This window comes from Parathielavia appendiculata (genome assembly GCF_033297405.1).
Source record: "Parathielavia appendiculata strain CBS 731.68 unplaced genomic scaffold N657scaffold_4, whole genome shotgun sequence".
Lineage (NCBI taxonomy): Eukaryota > Fungi > Ascomycota > Sordariomycetes > Sordariales > Chaetomiaceae > Parathielavia > Parathielavia appendiculata.
The window spans coordinates 456,074-482,633 of NW_026944223.1; the positions used below are offsets into that span (position 1 = coordinate 456,074).

The window sequence follows — 26,560 nt, forward strand, 5'->3', positions numbered from 1 at the left end:
GGGGAAGTGGGTTTACAGCGGTCGGCCCACTCCGATCCAGTGCAGGGCCGGCGGAGCCGATGCCGCTCCAGCTAAGGGAGCCTAACTATGGAAGGACAAATATATTGTAGCAATCAGCTGAGGGGGTACACTCTTTCTGCAGAACCTGCTCCCTCCATGAAACTGCCTTGTCAAGACAATCATTTTCCATTGAAGTTACTTAGGCGTGCCGCGGTCACGAAACGGAAATCGCATAACTCGCGTTCAGATAAATGGATCCATTGTGTGGATCTACTGTACTTTATCTCGGTCGGCCTCGGGCGAAGTGGGCCGCCACCATGCTATACGTCATAAGAGCACCTCGAAGTGGTGGTTTCGCCACGCAAACACTTATCTCGGGCCTGGATTGAACTTATCGACGGACTGGAGTTCGGAGATGGACTGTGATCTATCGATGATGAGGCTGGAAATTCAGTTGCCGCCGAGGCGATGTCTTAAATAGAGGAGTGGCCAGTGCTCCTTCAAACACCGCCCCCGGACCGCAAAGCTGCCGGATTCAGGATCACGGAGAGATTCATGGAGCAGCCACAGGAAGCATGAAGGTCCCTGCAACAGACAAGAGCTCCTCCCGTAGGCCTAGCGGAGCAACGCAACAGTTTGAAGATGCCATGCTATCAATTCAAGTATAAACAAGGTACTCTGTTGACTTGAGCGATGTGGTCGGGAGTGATGCGCAGGTGTTGAGTTCATTAGGGACAGCGATGTTCACCGCAGAGAATTGGCCGGTGGGCGGGACTACTGCCTAAAGTGGCTGGTCTCCATGCGAACAAGAACAGGGGGTCTGTGCGGTTAGACCGTCCCAACTTGCCAAGATTTGACGGAGCCTGGCGGGAGCATATAGTACCACAGTCCAGTACAGCGGAAGGGTTGGTTCCATGGTTGGTTGGTAATCATCAATACCTAAGCTTCATCTTGCTTGGACAGAACGAAACGTACGTTAGGCGGCGGCCACGAGAGTGGCGGTTGCGCTTGTAGCAGCTGGCAGGGGGTGGTTGTGATATGGCAAGGATAGACAACCAGAACTTCCCTCCTCCACCAGAAAAACTCTTCTTCGCCAAACAAATTGGCTTCTCTCCATAACGATACCATTCGTTACTGACTGATTTTTGATCAAGCGGTCCGCTCATATGCTGTGTTATCGATACTAATGACCAAAATCCCTTGACAAAGCACTCTTGGCACCAGGTATCTCAACAAGAACACCATGCCCACCGTCGTCAAACCAGACCCTCTTACCACTCGGAGTGGCAGAACTCACAAATACGAACAATTTGCAATTTCGCCTCTCCAAGCGCTCCACTGTATCTCGAGTACACACTATATCTCCCTCCTCGTACACGGAACGGCGATTCGTCGCTCGCATTTCAGCTTCCCAAACAACGAGATCGGCTCCGTCGTTCCCAACAAGAACGGTTTCACCCACACCGTGATCCAAGCTTGGCAGCAGGACTTGCACCTGAAGCTCCGGCCTGACGACGTTTGGCTCGCCATCCTAACCCAGTTCAGCTTCTTCGTTAACGGAAATGCCGACGCCCTCCGCCCTATCTTCGTTGCCCATGAAGGTCGGGTTGAAGTCGTTGTCGATGCCCGCCCCGACACCATCGAAACTGTTGACGTCGGCTCCGTCGCGCAGGAGCTGGCCAGCATGGTGAAGCAGCGCCTCAAGGACCCCAACATCGCTACCGCCCTTCTTCCCAAATTCACGACCACAACACCACTTGACCAGACTACGGCCGCCATCGTGTTCCTCGGGGCCGTGAAGGAGTACTTTGGCTACGGGGCTCGGCTTGGCTGCAGCTTTCCATCGGTCACGCTCTTGGGCGAACGAAGCGACTGGGCCGATATGCTCCAAAGGGTGGCTTGGTTTAGCACCATCGAACATGAGGAGATTGTCGCTTGGGCTTTGCGGCTGACCAAGGTTCTTGAGTACATGGTCGCAAGCTTTGACCGCCCCGACGATCCGGATGTCAAGCAGTTTTGGATGCGCGCAATTCATCAGGCGGGATCGGCCGGCTCTGGCGGCGCTGTGACCACGTTATCTGGATGGTTGGCAGCGTTTTGCTGGTGGAACTCCGATGGCAAGAGGGTCAAGCATTACAGTGACCAAGATTTTGATCGCCTCTGTCGCCTTGGGATTTTCTCGGGGGGGGGGAAGGGATATCAGCGGTTGACATTGGATGGGCTCGAGTTTCCGGTCATTGAACGATCCGAAATTCCGGCAGGCGTTGTAAGTGTCCCAATAACCTGCTACCAGGCGGGGCTGGACCCCGTGAAATCGACCCTGCTGGCGGGGTTGATGGGGATGCAGGTTGTTGTCGAGGACGATGATGAAACTGCGGTCCAACCTGCTTCCGGGTGGTGGTGGATTACACGTGTCGCCGTTTAAGAACGCGACGCGACCGCGTTTACTATCATTTTTTTCAACCTTCCGCCATTCCTCGGCATGACGCTCAAGTTAGCTGATTTCGCAGCCAAAATGGCGGCCGGGGGGCAGCCGAACCGGGAGCTATCGCCAGAGCTTCGTGCAGCCATTTGTACGCTCATTGCCACAGGCCGGACCCAGCGCGAGGTCGGGTCGCTCTTTCGCGTGTCGAAGAAGGCCGTCGAAGGCGCGGTTCAACTCTTCAAAACTCACGAATCCTTCCATTCGAGACCTCGTAGCGGGCGGCCCGAGGTACTTACGCGACGAGGGAAGCGCCATATCCTAATTCTCTATAAACGGAATAGGAAGCTCGCTAAAAAGGCACTCCTTACCGTTACAGGAACAATTGTCTCGTACTCGACGATTCGCCGCTGTCTACGCCACCACAACATGCGCAAATGGAGAGCAATGAAGTGAATTCCATTGAAGAAAAAGTGGCGAAGGATAGATATGACGTTGTCTGCGACCAGCTCGGAAATCTCGAAGAGTTCCTCCGGGTTTCTAGCTTAAAGTCTCCCCTTGTTTTAGCTATATCTAAATAAAATAGACCATGTTCTCAGAAGAGTGTTCTTGCCAAAACAGCACCTCAAATCCGACTGCTTGGGTATTCCGTTTCCCTTCTGAGAGCTTCGAGCCTCGATTCGTCAACCTCCGGAACCATATGAAGGCGAATATTACCATTATGGTATGGGGAAGTAGTTGGTTTGTGAGAAACCCTGGCAGTTCAGTTAGACATCATATAAGTGGAAGTAATAGCACAAGTAGAACAAGTTGTCTCTGAAACGACTCTGCCTATGTATAACGATTTGAGGGCCTAGGAGACCGCTGAACCTTTTGGCTTCACCGAACCTCACCTCGTTGACAAGTTATAACCTTCAGGAGTCCCTTTCAGAAGTTGGGGCTTCGAGATTCGTCACAAAGTGCGATGCGTTATGTCTGCAGATGGGCGGGCTCAGTCATTATCACGGGACCTGTGAGCCTTTAAATCCACAGGTACCCGTGAACCTATTGGCTCCCGTGACCTAGGCTCTGCTGAGTGACGGGGCGAGCATGTGGGCAATCCGATGGAGCACTTAATCTTCCTTCTTCTTGGACTTGTGAGCAAGCAGGGACAGCACCGACGGGGAGTCTTTCACACCATAGAAGTCTAATCCCCGCCACTGCACGCTCTAAGGTCACCAGGAAGACTCCACAATCGCCCAAGTTATGGTTGATTGCTGAAACCGTAGTAGTTTAATGATTGGATCGACTGAATTGACTGAGTCTGACTGGCTGAACCAAATGGTAGGTTGTAAGAATCGTGGAGAGAGCTGTGCGGTGGTCTAGAAAAGCTCCTGCTAAGAGTGCGGAGATATGGGTACCGGGCTTAGACTGTACTCTTGGCGCCATCACATTCCATCACAGTGGCAAGCCAATCAGATCCTACCTAACGGATAACGGCTGTACCTCTGTACATAGTAGGCCAGTGCTGCCCACAAGGCAAATCAAGTCAAATCGGCACACCGACTTGCTTTGATTTGAGGCTAGAGATACTCGACTTGCCTTGTCAGTTCCTCGACTTGCGTTGACCCAAAGCTTTGCCAAGCCGCTTACATAATCCCCCGAAATGGGTTGTTCCGCACCGCCCCGTTTTCCCCCCCCCTGAGCCACCCGGATCCGAGTCTCCCAGTCTTTACTGCCTCTTTGCCCACTGTTTCAGACACTCCACCATGTGATAGTATTGTCTTCGAGGCTCTAGCGTTTTAAGCCCACTGTAAGCTTCGCACTGCTGAACACCCTCTCGCACTCCGCAGACATCGCTGGGATAGTAAGGACGTTGAAGGCCATCGTGGAAAGGCGAGGAAGACGTCAGGATTCACGGAACCCGCCGCATTTCCATCCCAAAACGGGCCGTCCGTCTCCATCTCGGCGCAACCGTCGCAACACTCGGCCATGGGAAACCAAAGAGAGAAGGCTTGCAAGGAAGGTGATGAGGTAGCTACTATGCTCTGGGAGGCTCCTTAGTGGACCTTAGAGCGCCCGGCATGTGCTCTCGCTCTATTTCACGAGGAACTTAGAAGCTTGTTTGAATTTGCGTTCAGCTGCGGCGGCTGTAGAGGCAGCTTCTTGACTCTGCTTTGCTAGGAAGTTTTCGTTATTCAGGGCTAGCATTGAACACGGTGTATTAGCAGGGGCACCACGCATCGCGGTGTTCTACAACGAGGAGGAATGGATATTGTACCACTCCAATCTCATGGTTATACTACTTGGCTTTCATCTGAACCCCTTGGCTTCCATCTGAAACTCTTGGTTGCTGTCTTATTCTCTTAGCTTTCTGATCTACCGGCGCAAGCTAAACCGCGTGGCAGCTTCAACCATTGACTTAAGAAAATTTGTAGAACAGTATGAACCTCCGGGACCTGGTTGTGCGCTGGCTTTCTAGTTATGCGCGCCGTGAGATGAGTATTTGGAGAAGCCCAAAGGGCCTATTGCAAGAAGCATTTTTTTGCGCTGTGGGCGTGCCCATCTCGACCACAAAATCCGTACACAGTTGCCTGCCTCGGGTCAGTTGGAGTCCAGGATGGCGCACATTTTCGTGGTAGACATGCTGGTAAGAGAGACTGGTTGAGATTGTAATCCGAAATGAATGCGCCTTTGCCAGCCCTGTCAAGATCGGCACTATGGAGGGCCGATCCGCACCGATCGCCTTCCAAGTTGACGCGGCCTTGGCGGCTTGGCTCGCGGGGCCACCTGGCTGAGCAGGTATCTGCGCCACTCACATGTCTCAGGCTCTCAGCAGAATCACATCCTCCGCCTGAATTCAACCTCGACCGACCGCAGCCATCTCCGACTTTTGTTCTACTACATTTCCAATCCCGCATCAGTGATAGCTGGCGTTCCTTGGCCTCGATTCTACTTTGCGACGTATTTTTTTTCGCTCTCATCGCGAGGCATTACAGCACTCAGGAAAACCAAGCAGTTCAAGATGGTATCAGAAGACCGGCAACGGATCATCGAGACCAACCGGTCTCTCCGTCTGATTAAGAACGCAAGTCCACACCGTCCCGCTTGATTATCCGGGAGTCATCATCCCTCCTCCTGCTAACACGCTCCAGGAACTCGAGTCCCTCCTCGAGAAAGGCGTCATCACTGATTCCGCCTTCGACTCCATCAGCGCCCTGCTCCCAGCCGAGTCCCCTCTCTCCGGCGGCCCAGTAGCAGCAGCCCGCACCGACAACGCCAATTCTTCTCTCCCCACGCCTTCCCCGTCCAACCCGTCACCTGCTCCCGCCGTCTCCCCGCCAACCTACGCCCAGTCCACCGCCCCCCCGCCGTCCCTGCCCGTCCGCAACAACCCACCTCCCCCGCCCGCGGACAGCAGGCCCATCCTGACGCACGCGCGCGGCCTGTACCGCTACGCGGGCACCGACGCGCGCGACGTGTCGTTCGAGCGCGACGACCGCATCGCCGTGCTCGAGTACATGAACGCGGACTGGTGGATGGGGCGAAACCTGCGGACGGGCCAGGAGGGGATTTTCCCGCGGAGTTATGTCGTCGAGGAGCAGCAGAGCCAAGAAAAGATGCCGGTGGCGGGGTACCCGCAGCAGCCGCAGTATGCTGCTCCTGCATCAGGGCATTATCCGATCGCGCCGGTGCCGGTGGGTGGGTACGGGCAGCAGCAGCAGCAGCAGCAGGAGAGCGGAGGGGGAGGGGGGAGCAGCAAGATTGAGGAGCACGGCAAGAAGTTTGGCAAGAAGCTGGGGAATGCGGCGATCTTTGGCGCGGGCGCGACGATTGGGAGTAATATTGTTAATTCCATCTTTTAAAAGAGCGCAGGGGACTGTTGGTTAGCGGGGGTTGGCGCAAGGAGACCGGGGAGGCTGGCTGGGGACATGGGAGGGGTTAGATTTGGAATGCGTTCGTCCGTCCAGCCCTTATGGACGGCAAGGGGTCTCTTTTCCCCAGCTGTCAGCGTGAGCCTTATCATTCACGACTTGCAGGCTGTTTTTTTTCCCACGGCACGACGGGCCGGATAGGTTTACTGATAACTGACTGAGCGTTACTCTGGGGTTTTCCTTTTAGCTAACAATGACGGTCTGCCATGACTGACAGAATTGAGCGCAAGCGGAGTTCCTATGTACGATTACCAATCAGGACTCGCTGTCGCCATCGTCTCACCGGTGCGATATGGTGCGTGCGGACCGCTCCTGACGATCCTCTGTTGCGAGGCTGCCGCGTATAGACGTGGAGCGTATGTAATTGCGCGTACCACTGCAGAACCAGGTCCGGCATTCGATAGATGGGCGTTCAGGTCTGGGCACACATCCTTCCCCTGGCCGGCCGGCCTTGGCCTTCAAATTTTCACTCACATTCTGAACTCGAGCTCATGAGCTTATCAAGCTGGTACACAACGCTATTTTCAATGTGAGGACCATTTAGAATTTGCAAGGACGTTGTCAGACCGTCCACAACAACAACCATTGTCTTGGCAGTCGTCATTCGTATCCTTCCCAAGCTCGCCTTCCTTTGATGGACTCTGGACTCGTAAAAAACGCAAGAGACGAACCATGCCTTTACTCAAAGCTGATGAACTACCACTTCGACAGCCCAGCTTTCAATTGACTATTCTTGTACTTGTACCCATGTGGCTCAATGGTAGAGCGTCGCCCTCCTATCTTACCAAGGAACTGAATAGGTGAAGGTTGAAGGTTCGAGTCCTTCCATGGGTGAGTTTTTGTCCCTGGCATCTACTTATGCATTGAAGAGAGACTTGGACAGAACTTTTTAGCTTATGATGTGATTTGCCTTTTTTGGGATAGCATCTCTCCCTTGTGTTGTCGGGGCGAGATTCAAACTGCAGCAAGAGTTGGTCTATGCTATCGAGATTGTCCATCGACCACGATAAGTAGCCTGGGACCACAGTACGCAGTCTGGTTTGGCATATTGTATGTAGTGTGGCTGTGCCTCTGTTGTGTATGTGCTGGGCCAAGTGATGAGCTGGACGAAAGCTATCGTCAACAGTCATGTCGGTTCCCCGACAAAAAATAAGAAGGTAAGTATTTTCGACAGCGTGCAAACCGAGGGAAAAGAGATGACCTGCATAACAGAAAACATCTCCCGTCAGTGCTTGAAATGCAAGTACACAAACTCCGCGCTCCCCATCTTCCGACCCTGGTATTTATCCCCCCATATCGCAATGTAAATAGACCTGCCGCAAATGAGAACGCCATGCCTAGTAGAAAACGAAGGAAACAAGACGGCAGCATCTGGGCGAATAATGATATGAAGGGCGAGGGATTGGGACAGAGCCGCCTAAGACGCGATTTCGACAACGACAGCCGCATCCTGCACAGTAGCAACAATCCCCTTCATCGCCTCGCCATCCACCTCCTCCAGTTCTGATTGAGGTTCAGGCCAAGGAGGCAATTCCATAGCGGCAAACGGCTTCCCCTCCCTCCTCTCGAGTTCGACCTTCAAGATCTCCGCCGCCAGCGCCCACCTCCGGAGGAGCTTGGCCCGGCGCTCGGCAAACCGCTGCACGAGCACCTCGGCCTCGTTGGCAAACTCGACGGCGAGGTCCTCCACCTCCTCGGCGCGCCGGTCCACGAGCGCCTCCATCTCCCTCGCGTGCCGCCCCACCAGCTCCTCCATGCTCTTCACCTGCTTCTCGCGCAACCCATGGATCAGGCTCTGGTGCCGCCGCTCCATGCCGTCGCGCACGCAGTACTGCTGCCGCAGCTGCTCCCGGTCGCGGTCCGTGACCCGCCTCCGCGGCATCATCATCATCATCATGGCGTCGCTGCTGCTATCCCCCCCGCCGCTGTTGCCGCCGCCAGAAGATGTCTTGCCGCTGCAGTAGTCCTCCATGTACTTGAGCTTGATGCGCACCTTCTTCTCCTTCTCGGCCAGCCCCGCCGCCAGCTCAATCTCGGCCATGACCTGGCGGTCTTCAAGGTGCTGTTCCGTCTTGGCGTGGCGCTCGCGCATCCTGTCGATGGCGTCGGCGAACCGGTCAACGAGCGCCCGCTTGCGGGCGAGCTGCCGCGAGCGCATGGCGTCCCGCGCCTTCAGCTCATACTTGCTAAACCGCGCCATCTCGGCCTCGAACTGCTCCCTCAGCGACCGGAACTCGCTACTCTCCAGCGTCCGCTTCTCGGCCTCCCGCCGCGCCGTCTCCTCCGCCAGCGCGGCCTTTTCCGCGGCGAGCTTCTCAGCCTCGAGCTCGGCAAGCCGCGCCTCCTCCTCGACGCGCCGGCGCTCGAGCTCCTCCTCGCCGTTGCAGAAGTTGGGACACCCGACGTCCGGGTCCCAGACGGCGCCGCAGATATAGCAGAACTGGGCCTTGCACCGACACGTGATGTGGGTGCAGCCGTGCGCCAGCTCGACGAGCGCGCGGCACTTGTAGCAGCGACGCCAGCCCGAGCTCTCGCCCAACTTGAGCACGGCGTTGGACTCAAAGTCCTCCGGGCAGTCCTGCCCGAGCTGGTGGGCGTTGCGCTTGCACATGACGCAGGCGCGCGTCTTGCAGGTCTTGCAGAGCGCCTCGAACGGGCGTTTGGGGTCGACCCGGTCGGCCGGCGGGATGAACTCGCCACAACTGGTGTTCGGGCAGAAGATCCGAGCCTCCCAGGGCGTGCTGTACTGAACCACTGCCTTGAGAAACAGGTGTTGTTTCTCGCGCGGGAGGACCGTTTTGATGATGGCGCTCGGGATGGGCTGGGTGCAGCACCGAGGCGGCATCCGGGACTCGTCCGTGATGGATTGATCGACCATGACCGCCAGACAGTCGCGGCAGTAGAGGTGGCCGCATGGCAGCGTGTGGAGGGCACTGTTACCGGCTAGGAAGTCTTCTTGGCAGCATACACAAGGCCTAGTGTAGAACGAGTCAGGGCCAGTTGCTCGCGAAATGCCGCTAGGCTGCATAGAAAACTTACATGGGCAGGTTTGCGGTGGGCCGCTTCCTCCTCAGCTTCGCCGCTATACTTTTGGTAAAACTCCGGACTCCCTTTCTGGTTGCTGACCTCACCACGACGCCTGCTGACCACTCGGACCTGTCGTTGGCCGGCCTTAGGAATTTGGGTTGGGCAATGGCAGGATCAACCTGGCTGATATACTGCTCGTACAGGGAGAAACTGAGGCTTTTGGACCTCCTTCTCGCCGAGGTCTCTGCCGGCGCCGCATGGGTTGCTGTCGTGTGATCCGACGTCTGCGGTTCGGTCCCGTCGTCTGCCGCTCCGTCCGAATCCGCGGATCCCGCCAGAGCACGTGGTAAGTTCGGTGTATCCAGCGAGCTCCCCATATGCGTTTCCTGCTCCGGCCCGGCGTTTGCTTGTCCCGACGTTTCAATCCCAAGAGCAGCTGCCTTGGCCAACAGCCGCTGTTCCATATCTGCCTCGGTCGTGCCGTCGCAGGCATTCAGGACCTCGTGGACGTAGTCGGCATCTCGAAGCTCAGGCGGCACCGCGTTGGGGTTGGCCTTGCCCTCCCGCAGAGAAGAGTGTCGAGCCATGGAGCTTACGACGGCGAAAGCAGGCCAGTCGATGGTCGAGCCAAAGCCAGAGGGAGCGACTCTTGAGCCGTCGGATGCGTGTGCGTTGCGAATCTGGCAGACATGATCTGGGATCAAGCCCAATGACGTCGAGAGGTGGGCGTAAATGCTCTCATAAGGCATGCGATTGAGTTGGGCCGATCAGGGCGTGGGATGGTGTCGTTGGGTTCGCTTTGCCCAGTTTGATGGGCAAGGGTGGCCTGGATTGGCTGCGAGGTAGGCGGTCTTGGCTAATCTTGCCAAGACGGCAGCTGCCCTGCGCTCCACAAGTGCCGCGACCGGCCCGAAGTGCTACGGTAGGAGGTACCGAAAGAGCGGCGGCGATAACCTGATTGACGAGATTTGATCGGAGACACGCGAGACGGAATTTGCGTCTGTAACTCGAGCGAGCAGCAGACCGTGGTCGAACTAAAGCTGCTCCCGGGAAAGGCCCAGATGAAAGTAGGAGGTTATAAGGCGTCAACTGGAGCTGCTGGTTTAGCGCAAGTCTCGACGGGGCTTATCCGGGGTTTTCGATCGATTGCCGCTGCGTTCACACATCCACATGCTCGCACGAGCAGTCGTACAATGATTTTCTCTGACGAGGTCGGGGCTGTCCTTGTGTTTAAAGGAAACCTAGCAAGCAATGGAAAGGACCGCATCTTGCACGGATCCATCGAAAAAGAGAAAAGCAGCTCAACCGTTACACCAAGCTGTTTGCTGCGTCACTCCGGAAACGCCACACTACTGTGTAGGTTCCCTCACTAGGCAGTCAAGGCACCGTTGTCCCAGGGAGCGTCCCAGGACTTGTAGCCCCTGTGGCGCTGACTGTGGGACTGACTGCCGTTTGCACCCCAAATCCGTCGCCGAGGACCTGAGCGGGTGATCCAGCTAGATTTGGATACCCAATCTTGGTGTATTCCATCCAGTAACAGGGTACGGGCTGAGTTTGGTTACGAGCTTTGTCCCCCCACCCGCTGATTTGGCGCGGCGTCGATCGATCAACGATGCTGACATCATCCTAACAATGATTGTCTTCGAATTTGACAGGATGCCCGCAGAGGAGTCATCCCAGCAATGAAACGATCGGCCGTGGCGCTCAAACCGGAGACCAATAAGCTTTATTCGTCATTGGCTCGTCATGAACCTCTGTTTTCGCAAGCTTGCCTTAAATCACCAAACTTGCAGGATACCTAGTGCCCTGATTTGCGCCTGGGAGCATGCAGGAGACATTGACAGTGTACAGGAAAGTACTCCGTATGGCAGCTGGGAAAAGCATCCAAATTGTGTTGCTTTTCCCAATATGGGAATTGAGATCACCCGACCACACACCAGACCGTCCGTTGGTACAGTCCAGTGACTTGGATGGTTGTCTCAGATTTTTTGTGGTCAGAGCGCGTCCCACTCAACAGCTGCCCGTCGACCGCCAAACTAGGGGGAAAATTGAAAGAATAGCTTATGTGCCTCTCACATCAGCTCTTGCTTCCCGCCACAAACAAGCGAACAAACGACGCCTGTCAGTGCGATGATGGGGGTCTTTCTTGCTTCCATCCTAGTGCCTTTTGCCCTTCCATCGATACTCGAGAGCAAGGGACGAACGGGAAGGCGTTGTCTGCGCGCCTCCTTACTCCGTGCTGTGGTAGTGCCCAGATCCAGGGAATGCAATCTGCCGACAGTGATCGGATGCGGCTGATATTTGTTATTTGCGCCCTCGGTGTGCCAGTGGCTTGCAATTCCCAAGCCCAACAGCCTCACTTTGTCACCGAAAAGAAATGTCGCCCAACAAGATCATGCCGGATCAAACAAGTTCCCACCTCGTCAGCCAGCCAACGCTCTCGCCCGCATTTCTCACGATACAAAGCTTGCCCTCTTTGACTCCCGCCTCCCGGAGCGTCTCCAGTGCCTTTTCCGCCGAAATCGACCCAATCGCGGTGCCCTTGCCCTCGCTCAGATTGAAAGCACCTGTCGTCACAAAGCCAATCAGGTCTTTCTCGTCCGGGCACAGGGGATGATGCCCGCCAATGTCGAGCTGGTTGATAGCTGGCCTGGGATAAGGGAGCTCTGTCGTGACGAGTGATTGCGCTAGCAGCCTTTTCCGAGTCTCTATATCGACCCCGGGCGCCATTTGTGGGGGGCCGCCCAATCGGGATCTTCTGCCCCGACCTTTGTTGTTGTTGTTGATGGGAAGTTTCCGAAGCCATTGATCTCTCAGATCCATAGGCAGGCGTCCTGGGTTGGTCGAGGCAGGGTCGGTAGCGAGAACTTCGGCATCTGCCGGTAGATCGGTGATCCTTGACGTCCGGGGAGGCAGCCGGTAAATCCTGGCGCAGGTGTTTGCGACACCTCTTGAGATGAAGGTTAGATTAACGGTGACGAGAGAGTTCGCCGGGGGCTTGTCTAGATTCGGTGAAGATAGTAGGGAGCTGAACGCCGACTTCGTCAGCTGTCGCATCAAACCCAGGGCCGGTGCAGGGGGTGTGGTGGCTCCTAAAGCCTTAATCCCGTCCGTCCGTTCGGGAGGGTCAATATCCATCTGTTCGGTCGCATCCGTGATCGAGGAGCCGATGACCTGTGGTCTCGAAGGCGGAGTTCCGCAGAGGGCAAACAGGAACTCGAAATCGCACGCCAGGCCATCTCCGATTTCGCCCTTCCGCCCAGCGCCCAGGTCAAGGGACTTCCATTCGATCCTCTTGCCTTTTGGACGACGATCCCAATCCCGATGCCTCTTGACCCTCTGCTCAAGCTCCCAGTTTATCCCGGCGTCAGTGGCTGGGAAATCGCCGGGAAACCACGGGGCTCCGTGCTCAAACGCGATTTGTCTCTGCTCATCGACCCCCCCAAGTCGAGGGTTGCCGCCGGTCGTCAGAGGATAGTGCATAAGAGAGTACCAGATGGGCGTGATGCACTTCCACGGTGCCAGCAATGTCCACGTCCCTTGGGCTTGGCCGTCGGTCGACGGTCTTGAGGCAAGCAGCATTACCGGAATGGCGGGATCGGCTTCAGTAACGCGGAGATGTTCCCCCGGTACATTCGCCCCTTTTCGGCGATTTATAGATTTCTGAGACGGCAATCTAGAGGCCCGGAATCGTTGCTCGCGGTCGAAGATACCACACGGCTTCAGCCCTTCCTCAACGGGCCATTTGGTGAGAGTCTCAACGAGAGCCGCATCAGTGGCTCCACTGGGGATGCTGACCATTCTGGGAGGATAAGCCAGGCGTGGGTCTTTCACGGAGAACGCGAGGAGCGCGTCCTTGGGGAGAGCCGCCGGGTTGGAGACGCCGACAAGGGATTGAAAAACCTGTGCCTGGCGGTCCTCATTCCCAGGCTTGTCGTGGTATGGTTGAAGGATGCCTAATAGAGCTTCGGTTGAACCAGGGCCGGTAAGTTCAATGCTGCCAATTTCAAAGCGCAAATCCTCGGCATGGAGCTGGGGCGTCTGCATCTTGGCCAACTTGAGAAGCTCCTGAAATAGTTCAAGGAAGCAGGATGGGTGAGTCCGGATGAACAATTGTCGTTGCGGCTTCCTGGCACGGCTCGAGTCTGCCGCGTCGACACTCTGAGCGGGTGCCTGGGGATTCCAGACAATGGTCGCGGGCCCAATGTCACGCCTCCAATCTTTGACCTGCTTGCTAAGGACACCCGACCATTTCCGGACGCCAGCTCTCCATTTCTGTCCCCGGACACCCCAGAGGCTTTCCTGATGCAAGCCCAAGGCCCTCAAGACTCGTTCCACACCCTCTGCCGTCCCATACAGCCCAATGGTGCTCATGTAGCTCATATCCCACACCACAACTCCCTTTTGGCCCGAGGCTCGATGGGTTGGCCGGTAGCATTTTTCGGTTGGGGTGAGCGGAACAGCGAAGCGCCACAGCGGCTTGCTCGGCTCCGTCATCTTTGCCCGCTTTGCGTGCCAAAGGTGCGTTGGTAACCACGTCTTATTGACCTGCCTCTTTCTAAACTTGAAGTTTGCTTTGGGTGGCTCGTTCAGCATGTCGCGCCGGATCTTCGGTCTCGCTGCCCTGGTGTGCACCGCTGGTTTCGGTCCGGGTTGTTTTGTCGAGCCTCCTTCCATGGCAGCCTTTTCAAGCAGCTTCTTCTTCTTCCTCGCAGCGAGGATGCCCAACTTCTTGGCCGTCTCGGCGCGGATGCGGGCACGGGTTGTGCGAGGACGACGTTTTCTAGCCTCGACTGTCGGGGTATTGTCCTCGATCATCTCCCTCCTCGCTCGTTCACGCAGTCTTTTTGGTACCCTCTTGACATTGTGGCTTGCAGTCCTCCTGCGCATGGCGCGAGGCACTTGCTGGAACACGCGGGTCGCATTGGCGGCCTTACACTTGCGCATGCTGTTCTCGAGCGCTTTGATCTCGAACTCGCGGGCGTCGAGGAACTTTTGCAAGTCGAGCTTTCCATCTTCAAGCGCCGCATCCGACGGCTGCGTGCGGATGTTGCGGGCATCTTGGAATTTGACGCGTTTTGCAGCGCGGGACCCCGTCGTTGCCGCCTGTGGTGTACCAGTCGATCGCCCATCCTGTCGTCGAGACTTGCCGTCCTGGGTCACCGTTGGGGCATCTTTCCGCTTCCTCGTCTCTGTGCCCTTTCCGGTGAAAAATAATCGGTTGCTGTCCATGTGGCCAACATGGGAACCGGGTAGACGAGCGAGATCGGTGTTGTCGGGAACTTGGGCTTGCTTTTCGCCGTCGAGCAAGATCAGATCTGATCCATCTGATTGCGAAGATTCAATTGTTTTTTGGAGCTCTTATCTTATCAAAGCACGCCGCTACCAACTGCCAGGGGTCCGCTTGTTCCTTGGCATCGAGTTCAAGCCGTCCTAGGCACTTTTTTGGGTTACCAACAAAGTCACCGAAAAGCGGTTCAAGTGCCCATTGCCAAAGGATTGAAATTGAGGGGCCCTGGCAAAAAGAGAAATCGAATCCCGACTCATCTACTTACTATATGGCGATCGAATACCAGGTTTGGTTAACTGCCTCTCTGGAAGTGAGAGCAGGGCGTCGCGTTCTCAGCGAACCACTGCCACCTCCCCGCAGTCCATCCCCCCCGCAAGACGTTTCTGCGTGGGCCCGGCGGATGGCTCCAGAAATCTCCCCTGGCCTGGGTGGCACACACCAATCCTAAATGCCCGTCTTGATGGACTGATATAGACAAGCTTTCAACTCGAGTGTGCATGTTCGGTACAACGCGTCGCTAGAAGGCCACCCACTCTCGCGCTGCCCTGCAGGAACATAACGGTGGCTTTGTCTGGAATGGTCAGAAACGGTTCTTGGCAAGTCGACGTCAGCTTCCCCCGTTCTCGAGAACTGGAAAGAAAAGGAAACAGCCGGTCATCCCGGATTCGGTCCTGCTTGCGGGTTGGGGAATAATAAGCGTTGTCTCATCCGAGACTAAATCGTGCCAGTCAGATAAGCATGGCATCGCTCAGTAAGCCCGGCGAGCCAACTCGTTACTTTATCTCCGCCCTACCAGTCCTCCTTGTTACTTACACCTCTGCCGCCCGTTCCTTCATTCCATCTTAGTTATGTCGACAACCACATGAAATGTACTCTTTCTTCTCTTGTTAGTCTTCTCGCACTGACCGACTTTGTGCCTACCAATGGCCCTGGCCGCTCGGTTTGAACACATCACGCCTCACAGAGCACTTCGCCGCGTAGACCCGCCTGCCTGAGCCGATATTCTTCCTCTGGGACCACGACCCTGTGCTAATATGCGATTTCTGCCCATAGTAAACAAGGCTCGGAAGGTTGGACTATCACTGTTCACATACCCACCCCCAAGGCCAATGACTGACATACCGTTCCTTCCTGCAGCCCAAATTTGATGTACATCTCAAGGAAAGTAATGAAAGCAATACATGCTCCATGAGATCATCCTCCCTGGATCACATTGCTAACGCATACACAGATTTCGGACCTCAACAATGTGCCACTTGTCTCGGGCATGTCCATGATCAAATGGCACCTCCCACACAGCATACATGGGGAGCACCGAGGGCGGACATCAAAATGCCCAATTCTCAATCACCGAGTTGAGTACAACTACTCCAAGGTCATACCCGTGCGCATCGGTATCGACCGCAACAACAACCTGGTCGAGTGCCCCATCGAGTTTGAGGTTGTGCAGGAGTTCAGTGCCGGCGGGCGAGACGAAAAGATTACGCTGGGCACCATCCGTCTCAATCTCAGCGAGTATGTCGAGGAAAGCGAAGCAGTGCTGCGCCATGGGAGCACCGTCAACTCCATCAAGGACGCGCTTAGCTCGCCCGTCCAAAAGTCGGGCCACCACCGCAAGCGCAGCTCGCTGAGCAACATCGTGCCCGCGGCAGCCGAATCGAGCCCTCGCACTTCCCGCGACGAGGACCGCCCGACAAGTGACATCGTCCAGGATGGCGTCGTCCGGCGGTATCTCATGCAGGACAGTAAGATCAACTCGACACTCAAGATCAGCATCCTGATGGTTCAAGTTGAGGGGGAGCACAACTACAACGCGCCTCCACCAAAGTCGGCCCCCGTGTTCGGCGGCATCGCCGGCTTCGTAGCAGGTGACGCCGCGTTCGAGCCCGTCGACCCCGGCGCAACCGGCGCCGGCCACGTGCCCTCCTCGTTCAGCGGCAAGTCGCGCGATATGTTTGAGCTCCAAGACATGTACCGCCGCGCCCTGGCCGCGAGCTGGGCAAGCCAGCCTGGCGAATTGCCGGCCGACCAGTGCATCGAAGACATCTTTGCCGGGGGCGAGGGCTTCGCGGTGCCGCCGTCGTCGTCAAAAGCCGGCCACGCGCGAGGACAATTAAAGCACCACACAACAGCAGTAGCCTCCCACGGGAAAAAGGGCGCCCAGGTAGGACCAGACGACGACACTTCTCCGCAGCAGCACCACACTAGAAGTAGGAACCTACGACGAGAAGATAGCGGCGGCTCCGTCTCGGACGACGAAGAGAACAATAACGGCGACATGATGGGCACCCTCCGGCCGCGCGACCTGGCCCGTCTGCGGCGCCACCTCCACCACCTGCGAGACCAGAGCGTCGCAAGCGACCGGAGCACGGCCACCGTGTTGGGCGGCGACCGCGACCGGGACCGGGACCTAGACCGCGAGTCCAGCCGCGGCATTGGGATTTCCGGCAGTGGGTCGCTGCTTCGGGAACCGTTCCCGTCGTTCCACCAGCATCGCCGCGAGGAGAGCAAGATTACCCATGACGGCGGCGGGCTGCGGAGTCGCAGTTCGAGTCTGGTTAGCCTGGCAACGACGCTGGGTACAGGTAGCGAGCGGAATAGGGGGAGGGAGGGGCTCAAGCGGGCGAGGGAGGTGGATGAGTTTGAGGTGAGGGATGATCTGGTTGCTTGGACTATTCCGGGGACTCGGCTGTAGGCGGGCATGTGGTGCCTGGTTAGCGAGGAGACATGTGAGACAGGTGACTGTGAGGTCAGCTCGGCGTTCAAGGTCGATGGTTGCGTTGAAATGGTCAGTTATCTTGATGTGAATATGATATGTCATCGCTTGGCGGTCAACCTGCTTCCGATATCAAGTCTCGTTATGAGGTGGCTGCTCGTGCCCCAAAGGCCCGGTCTGGGTCATCCTTTATATGACCTCTGACGCGCTCCTCCTGAAGCGTCAGCGGCATCTTTGTCATGTCTCAAATTCCTCGCCTCCGGACATTAAAGAACACCGCCCCTTAGCTGGCCTGAGCCCGCTCTATCCTCTCCCGCTGCTGTCAGACAAGCTTGCTCGTCTTACAGTAACGAGCGCATGCCCATAGAACCTAGCTTCGCTTGAATACCTATACCTGTTGGCTTAGCCCTCGCGCGGCGGCCTAGGGTCTTTGTTGACTTTGGTCCACAGTAGGCAACATGCAGCAATAAAATGTGCTGAACGGGAGCATCTGCCCTCTCGGCATGACTGCTTCAAGCTCAGTCCACAGCCGCTGAAACTGGGCAAGTCCGAGTGTTGGCCGCCGTCGTTGAGACTCCCGTATGAATCCGTACTTGCCTTTCACTCGCCCTTTCACCTCTGCCCGTTACTCGGATCGCAGGGAGCGGATTCGACATGTTTTCTCCTCGAAATCTCCTAGCTCGCATCTTTTTATTACGACCGCACCGGCACTTCTTCCGTTTTCATGACCTCTCCAACCAAGTCCGACGTTTTGCACTTGTCCCGTCGCAAAGTCCCTTTCCACAAGAACAGAAAATTTTCCCCCTCAGCACTGCAACCGCGATGCTCGCACTAAGAACGTCCCTTTACCGAGAGGGCTGTCACCTCTCGCTCTGTTGTTTAAGCCGAAACTGCGCGACGAGACCCGGTCATGGTTCGCACCAACCTTACCATCCGACCGCGCGACCCGCCTCAAAGCGCTCTCTGGCCCGACATCCCGACCATGAGTCGCTTCATCAGTTCATCATCCTACCATTGCCGAGGAAGTTTCATCCCACAACTTCGCAAGTACCATCAGCCGCCTATCCCTCCCATTGACCCTCACTCGTCGAGCCTCAGGTGCAAGTTTGGGACGCGCAACTCATCCCAACTTCCTCCGCGTTCTACCTCATCATTCTTCACTTCCATTTCGACAAAGCCCTGACCACTTTGCAAGACATAATGGAACCTGAACTTCACAGCGTCACTGAAATGAAGTACGAACGCAAGCACAGCGGACCGTTCAGGGCTAGCTGGTCAACCAGGGCAGGATCATTACGATCAGCGGCGAGGGCTAGGTCGAGTATCGTGTCCTGATAAAGCTCGCAGATGTGACCGAGTTCGTCGCTCGCGTGGCGCCTTGCCCCCTCGACAAAGCAAGAGACATCAGCTTATTGTCTATACACGCATTCCTCTTTCAGCATAGCCCATCAAAAGGAGGGCTGGCAGTGACGGGAGGCTCTCGCGCCAAGTGCATTCAGTCACGCATCCCACACATCGCAGGAAGCGGGATGCGGAATGACGATGATATTGACTGCAAGAATCAGTCTATGTAGAGCAGATCTATCACAGAAAGCGGATTACCCAGCCAAAACCACGGACCCACCACGACCCGCGCGCCTCAGTCTTGCAAAGTGAACGGGGGGCCCGCAGTGCGCTTTCATCACAGTCTATGTGCCAACCTGCCGCCGCCATGTGTTCGCCTAGAAAGTGCCTCCTAAGCACTCGTCAATGTCCCACGAACGCCGCCCTTGCCGCCAACCTCCCGCGCTGTTACGATAATCGACAGATCCGAATTCACCGTAATCGAGACCTCGACCTTGCCGCCCTTCTTGACGTCCTTGACGGCCGCCTCTGCGAGGGTGGACCCAATCTTCCAGACCTTTTCCCGCTTCTCCTCCTCCTCCTCCTCGTCGTCGTCGAAGTCGCTGTCGTCCTCGTCGCTATCGTCGGCATCCTCGACCTTGGCCGCCTTGGAATCGCCGTTCTCCTTGGCCTTGGGCTCGGGCTTGGTCACCTTAATATGCGTGTTGCCCTCGACAACCTTAACCAGAACGTCGCCGCCGTTGGGCGCAGACAGGTGCACCGTTCGCCGCGCAGGCACAGCCGTCTCGGGCGGAACGATAGGAGCAAACGTCTCCTCGCCAGCCTCGTTGAGCGAAATGACGCCGATGGCGTTGGTGACATGCGGTACTGTTGTGACGGCGGCGTGGGTCGACTGGTCGATGTCCTCAGCCTCGTAGTCCTGAATCAAACTGGCCTGCAGCGCGGCGCCGCGGGCCTGGAGCTCCGAGGGGTTGATAGCCGTCGGCTCGGTCGAGGGCGCCAATATCCTCGTGTTCTGGGGGAACAGGTAGCGCAGGTTGGCAGCAATGCGGGGCGTGTGCGAGGTGCCGCCGGACAGAATCACCTCGTCCACGTCCAGAACGTCGAGGCCAGCCTTCTTGACGGCCGACCCGACCAGGCGGTTGAGGCCCTCAAAGACGGTCCTGGCGATCGTCTCGTAGCGCAGGCGGTTGATGGTGCTGGCAAAGTCGAGGCCGTCTGCCAGACTCTCGACGCTGAAGCTCGCGTTGGTGCCCAAGCTGAGGGCCCTCTTGGTCGCCTCGGCCTCGAGCCTCAACTTGGCCAGGCTCCTGGCGTTCTCGCGCGGGTCGCTCGCCCCAGAGTTCTTCTTCATGAACTCCTTGGCAAAGTGATCCATAAGCACCTTGTCCAAGGCAAAACCAGCAAATTCGTAGTCGTGCGCCGTCGCCAGGATCGTGTACATGCCGCCGCGGCTGGCAAGCACAGTGACATCGGACCGCGTGCCGCCTAAATCCGCCACGACGACAATCTTGTCCTCGATCTTGGTCTCTGCGCGCCCATCATAGGCGAGCACCGCGGCGACCGGTTCGCTGATGAGCTGCAGCACCTCGAGGTCGGCGGCAGCCGCTGCAGCGATCAGGGCGGCTTTTTGCTTGTCGGTGAAGTTTGTGGGAACGGTGATGACGGCCGACGTGACCTTCTTGCCGAGGTACTCGGAAGCCGAACCCACCAGGCGGCGGAGGTAGCGGGTGGCGACCTCGGAGACGGACAGTGTTGACGGGGCCGCATCCTCGCCCTCCTTGTCCTGGATTGTAAACGCTACCGTCTCGCCAGACTCTTGCGGGTGGGCAGACGCGTGGTTGTGGGTAGGATCGATCGACTTGAACTCTTTCCCTAGGAAGTCGCGGAAGTAGGCGACTGTGTTCTTGGGGTTCCTGACAAGGAAATTCTTGGCCTGCTGGCCGTAGTATTCGTCGCCATCGACGTACGAGAGGATCGTGGGGATCTGGCGGTCTGGAGTAGAGAGCGAATCAGTATTCAATCGGGCCGGCATCATCGGTATCATGTCAAGCCTCGCTTACCTCCATCCTCGTTTGCAATGACCTCCGCCTTGTCGTCGACCAGGTGGGCGATGGAGCTGTTGGAATTGCCGAACGTAATACCAATCGTGGTGCGCTCGCTTGGCTCAGGGCCGGACTTGACCCCGTTGTCCGCCATTGTTGCTTGGTTTCAGTATCTGGGTGCTTCGGAGGCAGAGCGCTAGGTGATCGGACAGGACCTTCAAGACTGACTGAAAAGTTATGGTGGGGGTTTTATGGATGGTTTCCAAAAATTTAATTCTGCTGGCCTTCACCCCTGTTACTTGGGCTGAAATGCCCCGCCTGTAATAATTTCCATGCGAGCACGTACGGACTACCGTCTTTTTCCACCCATAAGAGCGACTGCTAGACAAGGCTAAACCACTGTTTGCTTAACCAACTGGCCGGAAGGCATGAGGCTGTCATGAGGATGGCCAATCAAGCAGGTGCTTATCCTTGTCTAGCAGTCGCTCTTATGAGTGCGACAAGACGGTGCTCTGTGGAATACTGTGACCTGTATTCATGTCGGCGGCACATTTGCTCGCCCAGTACTGTCACAATCTTGTACTCTCTGCGAACTGCATCCATGACCGTAGTGCGGCAAGACTAAGCGCTACAATGAGACAGAGCGTGCATAATTATCCGTTGAGTCTGGCGCAAGCAGTTTATATCTGCACAGACATTCGCTTTAACGTAATTAAGGTACAAGTTCCAGCCCCGCGTGCTTGCACAATGATGAACCGTACAATCTGTAAGTTACAATCCTGTCACGACGTTCGAAGCACCCACCCTTGCAGGTGCCCCACCAAGGGTGCCAGCCGCAACAAGGCTGCGGAAACTAAAAGCCCTAGCGCAATCAGCTTCTGAAGAAGCACCCATCCTTCAAAGAACATCACGACATCCTCCCACCGCCAAACCGCCAACCACCAAATCAATTACCATGTCAAACGACAGGCTATTCGTCCTCCCGGGCGAGACAATCGACCCCTCCCTTATTCCGTCGCACCCCAAAAACCCTCTCCGCCTGGGGCCAGGGCTGCGACACATCCCGCCCTCCGACATCGTGCCAACAGTCGCCGGCCAGCTCATAACCAACCCAGTCAAGAACTTTATGTCGATAGAGTACAACTCTACCCACGTAAGCCGCTTCCGCCCCTTCCACTCATCCCGCGTTCTTCCAATTCACAACCAAACTAACCAACCCCCTTTCCCTCTCCAGTACATCCCCTCCCAAGGCGACATAATCCTCGCCCAAATCCTCCGCTCTACAACCGACTTCTACCTCTGCTCCCTCGCACCCTACACCGCGCCCGCCACCCTCCCGCACCTAGCCTTCGAATCCGCCACCAAGAAAACCCGCCCCATCCTTTCCCCGGGCCAGCTAGTCTACGCGCGCGTGAGCCTCGCCAACGCGCACATGGACCCGGAACTCGAATGCGTTCACGCCTCGACGGGAAAAGCCGACGGACTGGGCCCCATTACAGGCCCCGGCTGCGTCTTTGACGTGTCGCTCGGCTTCGCGCGACGGCTTCTCATGGCGCGAGCCGTCGAGGACGGCGGGGTGGGCGTGCTAGATATGTTGGGAGGCGAGGAAGGAGGCGGGTTGGCGTTTGAGACGGCCGTGGGGCGGAACGGGAGGGTGTGGGTGGGCAGTGATAACCCAAAGACGGTGGTGATTGTTGGGCGGGCGCTGCAGGAGACAGACCGAAGTCGGTTGGGGATGGAAAGGCAGAGGAGGTTGGTGAAGAAGCTGGTGAGGGAAATGAGGTGGAGGGACTGATTGAGTCGGGCACGGGATCGTGTGGATAGTAGTCTCAGGCTGGGGCTTTTCATGCGCCGTTTCTGCGACATAAGACTGTGTGTGGGGACGGGAGAGCAAGATAGGCTGGTCGAGAGAGAACAGCATGGAAAGTGGGTTGCTGTTCGTTGCCCGACAGGCGTGCCTCACTATGCGGCGTACTAGTCGATTCCATACAAATGCCTCCCAGACGGAGCAGCGGCACCGGGCATCGTGTTCGTCCGCAAACACAGCATGGAAACAAACCGAACATGAATTTGAGGGGGGGGGGGGGGTTTCACAAGCCATGGTATTGCCCAAGACGGCTTTCCCCAATCCTGCGACGCAGAGACCAAGAAGCTGACCTCACAGCTCCAGATAAACAGCATAAAAATATAACACGAATTCCATGAATGCAGGCCCTCCAAGTAGGCCCCCCCTCGTTTTCCCACCGGTGGAACCTCCAACTGCCTCTAGAGCACTGAGAGTCCGCTAGGAATACCAACACCCGGGACTGCACTGGATCCACCTTGACCTTCCGTGAGGCCTGGCGCATGCAATAATCGATCGGCGATTCACGATCCGGCCTGGTCTAGTTGAGACCCTCCTGCGCGGCAAACGTTCCCAGTCTCAGTGACGCGACGTTCTGCGATCCGAATGGCCTGGGGTGCTCATGCTGCTCGCTCAGCACCGTCGACGGAGCCAATATGAGCCGCAGCATTGCTAGCTAGCCCTAACATTCGGCGCTAGGGCAGGTCACCTTCGTCCATCGCAAAATCCCCCAAATCATCCTCGTCGGTCATGTTCTGGGGGTCGATGGAGTGCTTCTTCAACATGTGCCGCTTCCAGTTGTCCTTCCTGGGGAAGGATTTGGTGCCTTGCCTCGAATAGTCGCACCCCGGCTGAGTGCAATAGAACTTGCGCGTCTTGTGGTGCTTGTCGTTGACGTGGCGCTTTAGGTGTGTTATTGTGCCAAAGCTCCGATCACACTGCTTGCACGGCCAAGGCCGTTCGTGGTACCGTCGGTGGTGGCTGCAATGCTTGTCAGTTTTGCACCAGGCCATCAAAGAAGCGTTCTGCTTACTTGAATTGGTGGTATGAGCTCTTGACGGCGCCGCATACCTCACAGACGAACCCGCCTGGCGGCCGCGCCGGAGATCGACCAGGCGACCGGCCTTGCGAGGGGCCAGGGGAACGGCCGGGTGATGGAGCTGATGACAAGCCTGGTGACGGCGAGAGGCCCACTGACGGCGAGGGACCTGCTGACAAACCAGGGGAAGCCGTCAAGTGGCCATTGATACTCGCCTCGGCCTCTGCTGGCGGGGACGGAGACGCAGTGTAAGGCGTCAATCGAGTGTCAGGGGTGTTCTGGGTCGACGGCCCTGTGGAGGGCGGCGGCGTATTGTAGTCTGGGGTCGTCAGGACGTTAAAATTATAGTATTCCATCGGCTCCTCATGAAGATGCATGCCAATGTCCGACGGGGCCATGGGAGGCGACTGATATGGAGACTGGTACGAGGGTTGGTACTGAGCAGCGAACTGCGGCTTCGGTTGGTTGTCCGGCGCAGGGCGCGACACTGCGTCCACAATCATTGACGAAGGCAGGGAGGGTTCGGGCGCAGGTAGCGGTGGGAAGTTCTGAATCATGCGCATCTCGTGCTCTAACATCCATGCGTTTTCGGCTGGGTTCGTCGGCTTCATCATCTCCATGGGATTACCACTCGGGCCAATGTTATATTGGAGCAGAGGGGGGCTGGGAATGTCTGCCACGATGGTTGGAGGGGGCAGGCTGTCGGTGCGCTGGAGCGGTCCGGAGAACCTTTTGTCCTGGAGGAAGGTATTTTTTCTGCTGAAAGTGCCGGGCGTGAGTGTCGTGTCACTGTCGGGCGAGATGACGTCCGGTTCCTGCGTGACAGCTCTCGTCGTCGGGGCGTATCCAAATCCAGTCACGGGAACTTGGCCGGTTGAAGTTGGAGCATATGTGGCCGGCGCGGTGGTCGCAGAGGTATGGGTTTGCGTGGATTGCGGATACGTTTCAGAGAGTTCAAGGCCCAGGTTAGGGTCGTGATAGTAATCCCAAGCCAAGCCAAGGGTTTCTGTATCAATCTCGAGGCCAGACGGTGGGGGTTGGGCTTGTGAAAGAGGCTCGTTGGTGGTGACGGACGGCGAACGCGCCCCGTCACTGCCGCCTAGGGTAGAGCGTCGGCTATCTCGACGGTGCTGGGAAGAGCGGCGACCGTGAAGTAAGCTGCGCAGAGACCCTCTGAGATGAGGGAAGTTGCCGTGTTCGGGGGAGGCCGAGGGACGATCGAAGGATTCTGGCTCTTCCGTTATGCCAGCCGATGTGATGTTGGTGAGCTCACGGCTTGGTGGCTCATACGAGTCACTAAAACTGAGCTCGCGCGTGTTTTCGCGGCCGACAGTGCCCTTGGATCCTTGCAACGAGGTTGATGGGGCCTCGGCGGATGACCGGGCGGGAGCAGCAGCTGTCTGCGGCGAAGCTGACGGACCGTGGCCGTGAGCAGTCGTATCAATCGGCGACGCAGGGGACGAGACGGGTGACGGCAGGCCGTGCTGGACAGTAACGCCTTCCGGTAGGGCGGACTGGGGCTCTGGATCACAGTTTGTCGTCTGCGGAACGTCGTGGGTAGTGGCAGTCTCGGGGCCGGACCCCGAGGATCTTTTGTACAACGCTTCGTCTAAGTCCTCTTGGGGCGGGAAGATGGGGCCTCCGGGGCCCTGCCCCATCTCGGCCAGGCCGGGATCGTCATGGCGGGCGAGCCGTCGACGCCTGGCGCGGACGATGAAAGGGAAGACGCAGAAGGCGATGAGGAGGGCGCCGACGACTGACCCGATCACAGCCCCAGCGATGGCTCCAGGTGAGAGCGGACTGGATCTGGGGACGAGCATGGACCGAGCGAGCGGCCTCACAGCCGGAGCTGCTGCGGTGGGCTGGAGCATCAATATCGAGCTCACAACACACACTTGATGCAAGACGGAGGGAGCAGGTTTCTGTCGCGTTGGGAAATCGAGAGCTATCAATCGCGATTCTGGTGAGGTTAGACAGGGGAGGGCTCTCAGCCACGGTGTGATGGGGTGTCTGGGGAGGGTTGTGGGTGCGGAAGAGGCTGTGCCAGCACCTAATTGCTTGGCTGTGTATTCGCTCGACTGAGGGCCCGAGGGACGGTGACTGTGAGCGAAAAACCCGGTTCTCTGCGAAAGGGAAAACCAAAAGAATTGTAGAAGAGCCGGCGACTGTGAGCAAGGGCACTAGTGCCTCGAGCCGGTGCTAGGAAAAACAGTCGACGCCAATTGCTGATGGGCTCATCGCGAATCGGCAGTGGTGAGATGAGAGTGAGACGGATGGGACAAACAGTAAGAGAAGCTCCGGGAGATTTTTCAAGCAGGTTGATTGCAGCCTGGGCCGACGGCTCGTGATAATCGAGATCTGAGGCAACAGCGACGACCGTATGTTAAGGTGTATTGCCAATTGTCAAAAGCCATCAGCCTTACTGCGTGAAACATGTAGGTCCTCTGGTTTGGTGGTGGGAATTGCGAGCTCTGCGCTGGCTGATGGCAAGGGTCCGGGTCTCGATTGGCCTAGTTGGTTGCCTCCCCAAAATGGAGCAAAGGTGGGGTTGAGCGGCAGGTTGGATCTCCCCATTTTGACCTTTAAACGGTTGGTTCCCTCAAAAGTCCACCCAATTCATTTCAGAACCAGGAGCTAGTCCTGTGCCTGTTTGTTGGTTTCTCCTCTGCGACCGCTATCGACCACAAGCCGGCTTCAGTTCCAGGTTGTTTTCACGAACAGGATGGTATTGGCCATCCATCTTTAGGTTGCTCCGATTCCCTCCCGCGGAGGCCATTACCATGCCAGACTGGGACGAGATCGAGTCGACCATTAGAGTTCGGGATGGCCCATTCCCCGGGAGGTCCACAATCCGGGCTGACCCATCTGATGCCGTTCTCGGGCACCGGCGGCTGGGCTTACCTCCCCCGCGCCGTTCCAG

The 26,560-nt window shown here is 57.0% G+C and overlaps 8 protein-coding genes and 1 non-coding gene across 9 annotated transcripts; 5 read left to right on the plus strand and 4 right to left on the minus strand.

The window, feature by feature from the left end:
* Window positions 1–1,135: 1,135 nt before the first annotated feature.
* Window positions 1,136–2,692, plus strand: N657DRAFT_643604 (uncharacterized protein). Its single transcript, XM_062792587.1, has one exon. The coding sequence runs from the start codon at window positions 1,244–1,246 to the stop codon at window positions 2,423–2,425; it is 1,182 nt and encodes a 393-aa protein (XP_062648619.1). The 5' UTR covers window positions 1,136–1,243; the 3' UTR covers window positions 2,426–2,692.
* Window positions 2,693–5,230: 2,538 nt separating this feature from the next.
* N657DRAFT_336058 (SH3-domain-containing protein) lies at window positions 5,231–6,564 on the plus strand. Its single transcript, XM_062786878.1, has 2 exons — window positions 5,231–5,489; window positions 5,557–6,564. The coding sequence occupies exons 1-2, from the start codon at window positions 5,427–5,429 to the stop codon at window positions 6,265–6,267; spliced, it is 774 nt and encodes a 257-aa protein (XP_062648620.1). The 5' UTR covers window positions 5,231–5,426; the 3' UTR covers window positions 6,268–6,564.
* A 515-nt stretch (window positions 6,565–7,079) lies between these two features.
* On the plus strand, window positions 7,080–7,170 carry N657DRAFT_t60. The gene has a single exon. It is a non-coding gene; the product is annotated as a tRNA-Arg (tRNA).
* A 583-nt stretch (window positions 7,171–7,753) lies between these two features.
* On the minus strand, window positions 7,754–9,950 carry N657DRAFT_569954 (uncharacterized protein; the record flags this gene model as incomplete). The annotated part of the gene is made up of 2 exons (XM_062788694.1): window positions 7,754–9,311; window positions 9,376–9,950. The coding sequence occupies 2 exons, from the start codon at window positions 9,948–9,950 to the stop codon at window positions 7,754–7,756; spliced, it is 2,133 nt and encodes a 710-aa protein (XP_062648621.1).
* A 1,816-nt stretch (window positions 9,951–11,766) lies between these two features.
* Window positions 11,767–14,595, minus strand: N657DRAFT_655053 (uncharacterized protein; the record flags this gene model as incomplete). The annotated part of the gene is made up of 3 exons (XM_062794555.1): window positions 11,767–13,119; window positions 13,162–14,469; window positions 14,527–14,595. 3 exons carry the CDS (start codon window positions 14,593–14,595, stop codon window positions 11,767–11,769), a joined length of 2,730 nt encoding a protein of 909 aa, XP_062648622.1.
* Window positions 14,596–15,361: 766 nt separating this feature from the next.
* N657DRAFT_643611 (uncharacterized protein) lies at window positions 15,362–17,487 on the plus strand. The gene is made up of 3 exons (XM_062792588.1): window positions 15,362–15,723; window positions 15,791–15,814; window positions 15,885–17,487. Exons 1-3 carry the CDS (start codon window positions 15,688–15,690, stop codon window positions 17,346–17,348), a joined length of 1,524 nt encoding a protein of 507 aa, XP_062648623.1. The 5' UTR covers window positions 15,362–15,687; the 3' UTR covers window positions 17,349–17,487.
* A 1,398-nt stretch (window positions 17,488–18,885) lies between these two features.
* Window positions 18,886–21,012, minus strand: N657DRAFT_593569 (HSP70-domain-containing protein). Its single transcript, XM_062789943.1, has 2 exons — window positions 20,777–21,012; window positions 18,886–20,708 (listed from the first exon to the last, which is right to left on the minus strand). The coding sequence occupies exons 1-2, from the start codon at window positions 20,910–20,912 to the stop codon at window positions 19,105–19,107; spliced, it is 1,740 nt and encodes a 579-aa protein (XP_062648624.1). The 5' UTR covers window positions 20,913–21,012; the 3' UTR covers window positions 18,886–19,104.
* Window positions 21,013–21,649: 637 nt separating this feature from the next.
* N657DRAFT_643613 (uncharacterized protein) lies at window positions 21,650–22,838 on the plus strand. Its single transcript, XM_062792589.1, has 2 exons — window positions 21,650–21,911; window positions 21,993–22,838. Exons 1-2 carry the CDS (start codon window positions 21,714–21,716, stop codon window positions 22,551–22,553), a joined length of 759 nt encoding a protein of 252 aa, XP_062648625.1. The 5' UTR covers window positions 21,650–21,713; the 3' UTR covers window positions 22,554–22,838.
* A 363-nt stretch (window positions 22,839–23,201) lies between these two features.
* N657DRAFT_336227 (uncharacterized protein) lies at window positions 23,202–25,829 on the minus strand. Its single transcript, XM_062786880.1, has 3 exons — window positions 25,691–25,829; window positions 23,635–25,585; window positions 23,202–23,582 (listed from the first exon to the last, which is right to left on the minus strand). Exons 2-3 carry the CDS (start codon window positions 25,509–25,511, stop codon window positions 23,297–23,299), a joined length of 2,163 nt encoding a protein of 720 aa, XP_062648626.1. The 5' UTR covers window positions 25,512–25,585; window positions 25,691–25,829; the 3' UTR covers window positions 23,202–23,296.
* Between the last annotated feature and the right edge of the window lie 731 nt (window positions 25,830–26,560).

Excerpts from the sequence above, each read along its gene's own strand:
- N657DRAFT_593569 (XM_062789943.1), bottom strand. The coding sequence starts at position 20,912 with ATGGCGGACAACGGGGTCAAGTCCGGCCCTGAGCCAAGCGAGCGCACC. Across the intron at positions 20,709-20,776 it reads CATTGCAAACGAGGATGGAG|ACCGCCAGATCCCCACGATC; the intron begins GTAAGCGAGGCT and ends TCTCTACTCCAG.
- N657DRAFT_643604 (XM_062792587.1), top strand. The coding sequence starts at position 1,244 with ATGCCCACCGTCGTCAAACCAGACCCTCTTACCACTCGGAGTGGCAGA.
- N657DRAFT_336058 (XM_062786878.1), top strand. The coding sequence starts at position 5,427 with ATGGTATCAGAAGACCGGCAACGGATCATCGAGACCAACCGGTCTCTC. Across the intron at positions 5,490-5,556 it reads CTCTCCGTCTGATTAAGAAC|GAACTCGAGTCCCTCCTCGA; the intron begins GCAAGTCCACAC and ends AACACGCTCCAG.
- N657DRAFT_643611 (XM_062792588.1), top strand. The coding sequence starts at position 15,688 with ATGCGATTTCTGCCCATAGTAAACAAGGCTCGGAAG. Across the intron at positions 15,724-15,790 it reads TAGTAAACAAGGCTCGGAAG|CCCAAATTTGATGTACATCT; the intron begins GTTGGACTATCA and ends TCCTTCCTGCAG. Across the intron at positions 15,815-15,884 it reads AATTTGATGTACATCTCAAG|ATTTCGGACCTCAACAATGT; the intron begins GAAAGTAATGAA and ends ACGCATACACAG.
- N657DRAFT_336227 (XM_062786880.1), bottom strand. The coding sequence starts at position 25,511 with ATGCTCCAGCCCACCGCAGCAGCTCCGGCTGTGAGGCCGCTCGCTCGG. Across the intron at positions 23,583-23,634 it reads AGCTCATACCACCAATTCAA|CCACCACCGACGGTACCACG; the intron begins GTAAGCAGAACG and ends CAAGCATTGCAG.
- N657DRAFT_643613 (XM_062792589.1), top strand. The coding sequence starts at position 21,714 with ATGTCAAACGACAGGCTATTCGTCCTCCCGGGCGAGACAATCGACCCC. Across the intron at positions 21,912-21,992 it reads TAGAGTACAACTCTACCCAC|TACATCCCCTCCCAAGGCGA; the intron begins GTAAGCCGCTTC and ends TTCCCTCTCCAG.